At 44.6% G+C, this 4,094-nt stretch overlaps 1 protein-coding gene across 1 annotated transcript in view; it reads left to right on the top strand.

Moving 5' to 3' along the window:
• The first annotated feature begins 2,451 nt into the window (after positions 1 to 2,451).
• The window catches only part of tfap2d (transcription factor AP-2 delta (activating enhancer binding protein 2 delta)), a 16,148-nt gene continuing 14,505 nt past the window's right edge, over positions 2,452 to 4,094 (top strand). Inside the window, exons 1-2 of the mRNA XM_023414970.2 lie at positions 2,452 to 2,639; positions 3,326 to 3,844. Coding sequence (XP_023270738.1) covers positions 2,601 to 2,639; positions 3,326 to 3,844 — 558 coding nt within the window. The 5' untranslated portion in view covers positions 2,452 to 2,600. The remainder of the gene's footprint in view (positions 2,640 to 3,325; positions 3,845 to 4,094) is intronic.

The following is a 4,094-nucleotide window of genomic DNA, read 5'->3' as shown; positions in this document are numbered from 1 at the left end:
TTCACCGGTCTCGTCGTGCAGAGGTTTCACGTCGAGCCTCGAGGCAAAACAATCGGTAACGGTTAATTAAAATATAAAAGGCCTTGAGAAGTTTTATAAAAGGAGGCTAGTCAACGCGTAGCCCCTGCACCGCCTGTGTGTCTCCGCCCGGGCCGTTGCTATTTCTTCATGAGGACTTTTATTCAGATATGATACTGCGAGACTATATGGGCTAAATAGTCTTGATCAAGAAGAAAGAGGAAAGATGTTGGAGAATATTTAAGCTCGTTTTAGGGGCATTTTTTTTTCAGCTATAAGAGAAGTGATGAAGTGGAAAATGTAATTCCAGCAGCATATGAAGAAAAATCAATAAGAAGTACTGTCAAAAGAGAAAAAGTTACCTAATAATGAATCAAAAGACTTATTTATAAATGCATATTATTACTATTATTATTTTCATTATTATTATTGTTGTTGTTGTTGTTATTGTCATTATTATTATTATTATTATTATTAATGTAACCGGTGAGGACAGAGAAACAGACGCATGCAGTAACAGATGGGAGGGGAAATAGTTGCTTAATTAAAGTGCAGAGTCAATCCCGGCGTCCCGGCGTCCCGGCGTCAGCACGGTCACAGTCTGCACTTTAATAATATCATGGAGTCGCTTTGGTTACAGTTACAGCTGAGCTGGAAAAAAAAACATCCAAAACAAGAATGATTAGGGCTTATCTCTGGGTTAGAGCTACTGGTCGCTCTCTCCCTCTCCCTCTCTCTCTCTCTCTCCCTCTGTTTCTGTGTGCTGGTTTGTTTTGAATGGCAGGAAATCTGAGAGACAGTATAACTCCCCTCTCCTCCCCTTCTCCTTTATTTCCCCTTGCTCCTCTTCAGGCTGTGACCACGAGCTTTGGCTTCTGCTTTTACGGGTTTTTTTTTTCATTTTATTTCTGTTGCTTGCCGGTGGCCTAAGGGCAAGGCAGCAGCCTGCGTGTTTCTGTGTATTTATTCTTATTATATAGGCTGGGTGTTTTGACTGGAGCTCACTGTGTGGCTCTCTAACTACACCTGTTACTATTTCGACACTTCGTTATCAGCCCATTAAATATCCACAAAAGATTATTCTTTTTTCCCTGCAGCTTATAATAAAGGCAACAAAAAAAATGTAAACAAAAAAAAAACCCCTCCTCAACATCTTTACGACGCCACAACGGCGCCCGTTCAGCTGGGCAGGACCACCCCGAGGGCGCGTGCTCAGGTGAGTTACAGCACCAGGAGAAAGACAGAAAAGAGAGAGAGAGAGAGAGAGAGAGAGAGAGAGAGAGAGAGAGAGGAAGAGAGAGAGGGGTCACAAGGCTGACCGACTGACCGAAAAAAGTCCCAGTTCTCATATGCCAATAATAATAATAATAATAATAAGGATAATAAAACAAAATAATAGCATAATAATAATAATAATAATAATAAAAACAACACAATACATAATCAATTATTCCATCCAACCATGCACATACACAATGCTGTTTTTCACAAAGGCAACACTCATAGTAGCCTGAACCCCCTCCATCCCCCCTCCCCCTATAAAAACAAAATTAAATAACGCTGTTTTCCAGGCATAAAAATCTATTTTTAAAAAAAAATAAAAAAAATAGCCTATAAGGTTAGAATTATCGATTTAATTTAATTTAGCACAATTGCACATACAAAGCAAACATTGAAAATCTTAATAATAAACATTACTGAAAAATATTTTTAAATGTAGCCATTTTAATTCATAATGATAATATTTTTATCCATCTCGCTGTTATTACATCGAATGAACGTGCACTGAAAAATATGTAAACATGTGTGATTGTTTCATTGTGAAATCGCCACGTTTACCTCACTGTTAAAAGTGCCTAAAACAGCAATAATGAAAATTCAGCTAAATGCATGAACACAGCTTCGAAATGATCCCCATTCCAAAAGAAAATCCTCATCGAAGCTGACTGAGCTGATCACAATCTTTGTTCTGGAAACAAAAGAAAATCCTTTTTTTATTATAGTTATTCTGCTGATAATTATCGAAATTAGCTGTAGAATATTTCAAAGCAAACTTACATTTCCGTTGAAAATCCGAACATTTTTGAAAAACGACTTTAGCCGGTGTGAATAAAGCTAAAAATAATAATACGACGAAACGCAGCAGAAGAAGCTTGTGAAAATACAAACGGCTCAAAAAGGAAAATGTCCACAAAAAAGCGTAGAAAATGTTGAAAGAAGCACTTGGTTCCTTATTAAGGCGAAGATACAATATTTATTCCTTGTCTCCTGGGATGCTCCGCTCCGTCTATTGTCCTCCCATTCCTCAGTGCTGATGCTTAATTTTCAAAACTTCTATATTACCAAGGGACCTACGACATCAGCCGAGAAATACCCTGCAAGTACAAAATCCGTGAGCCAGCCCCGTCCGTGCAGAGGGGAGACGCTCGCGTTCCGCCAGCTTTCTGCCGTTACCGAGAGCGCGCGAGGGGGGACTTTTCCATTTCTCTCGCTTTTTGGGGATTTTAACGCATTTTTATTATTATTCGATCAGGCCAGAGAGGAGAGAAAAAAAAAACACGGGTTACTTTGGAGAAAGCACAATGTCAGCGACCTTCCCCGGACTTGTCCACGACGCAGAGGTAGGCGAATTTATTCACTTAACATCCTTGAATTTATGAAATTATAGAAGGAGTGTGCTGGAAGAAATATTCTTTGCTTTAAACTGAGATACGGAGGCATTTCGAGGTCTGCTCTCAAGAAGTCTCTCACTGCAATATACTGCATCGCATGGATTTAAAAATATAAATATATACAGGCTATATATATATATGCATGGAGGGAGAAAAGATTCGAGCATCTCACTGGAGCTTGCCGGTAAAAACGGGGCTTTTTATTAGTGTGTGGAAGCAAATGAGGCTCGTGTGTGAGCCGGTAACAGTGTGATTAGAACATTTTAGGGCGGAACACTCCGCTGTGTCTCACTCTGCTTACCTCCCCATCCAGTGTGAGCGAGAGAGCTGGGACAGTAAATTTGCCGGCAGCTCGGTAATAATAATAATATATAACAGCACGCCTTTTAAAGCGCTGCAAGCAGAGTGACAGGCATGCCAAAGGGAGGGAAAAAAAATACCGATGGCTCCTGTTGCCGTTCCCCTCCCGGGCGTGTGGAAATGACATCTCCTTCAGGTGGTTTAAAGTGGGAAAAAAAACGCTTTGAATGTGTGAGTTGTGTTTTTGAGTGTGTTTGGGAGGCAGAGAGAGGAGACACCGGCTGATGCTAAATGACACGGCTCATATATTTCACCGTCTCTTTATTATCTTGTAGATACGTCACGACGGATCAAACAGCTACCGGCTCATGCAGCTCGGTTGCCTGGAGTCCGTGGCCAACTCCTCGGTCGCATACTCCTCCTCCTCCCCGCTCACCTACCCAGCGCCGGCGGGGACGGAGTTCGCCTCGCCCTACTTCTCGGCCAACCACCAGTACACGCCCCTCCACCACCAGTCCTTCCACTACGAGTTCCAGCACTCCCACCCAGCCGTGGCCCCGGAGGCCTACGGGCTGAACTCGCTGCACTCGGGCCAGTACTACCAGCAGATCCACCACGGAGAGCCCGCCGACTTCATCAACCTGCACAACGCGCGCTCGGCCCTCAAGTCCTCGTGCCTGGACGAGCAGCAGCGGCGCGAGCTGGGCTGCCTCGACGCTTACCGGCGCCATGACCTGTCGCTGATGACGTCACACGGCTCCCAGGCCTACGGCGTCGGTATGCACCACCCGGACCAGAGGCTGCTGCCCGCCGCCGGCCTGGGCCTCCCTCCGCCCGCGGCAGACGACCTGCAGGTACCGGCGGCCTACGTGTCTCTTTCCCCGCTCACACACAGTCTCCCTTCACCTCAACGCCTGAGATCCAGCACCTCATTGTCTCCCCTTTCCATTTCCTCCGGCTGCTCTCCTCTGGTTTATTAACAGTAAGATAAGATCAGACATAAGATAAGACAGGACAGGATAACAGACCCTTATAGCTGTCAGAGCCCCAGTGCCCCAGTACCCCTGCCCCACTGGCCTACTATTGAAACCCCCCCCCCCCCCC

Source organism: Seriola lalandi, unplaced genomic scaffold (genome assembly GCF_002814215.2).
Source record: "Seriola lalandi dorsalis isolate HSWRI2012SDOR001 ecotype SW California unplaced genomic scaffold, Sedor1 jcf7180002054544, whole genome shotgun sequence".
NCBI lineage: Eukaryota > Metazoa > Chordata > Actinopteri > Carangiformes > Carangidae > Seriola > Seriola lalandi.
Note: the sequence above shows the minus strand (reverse complement) of the source record. Positions and strands in the feature narration are given on the sequence as shown.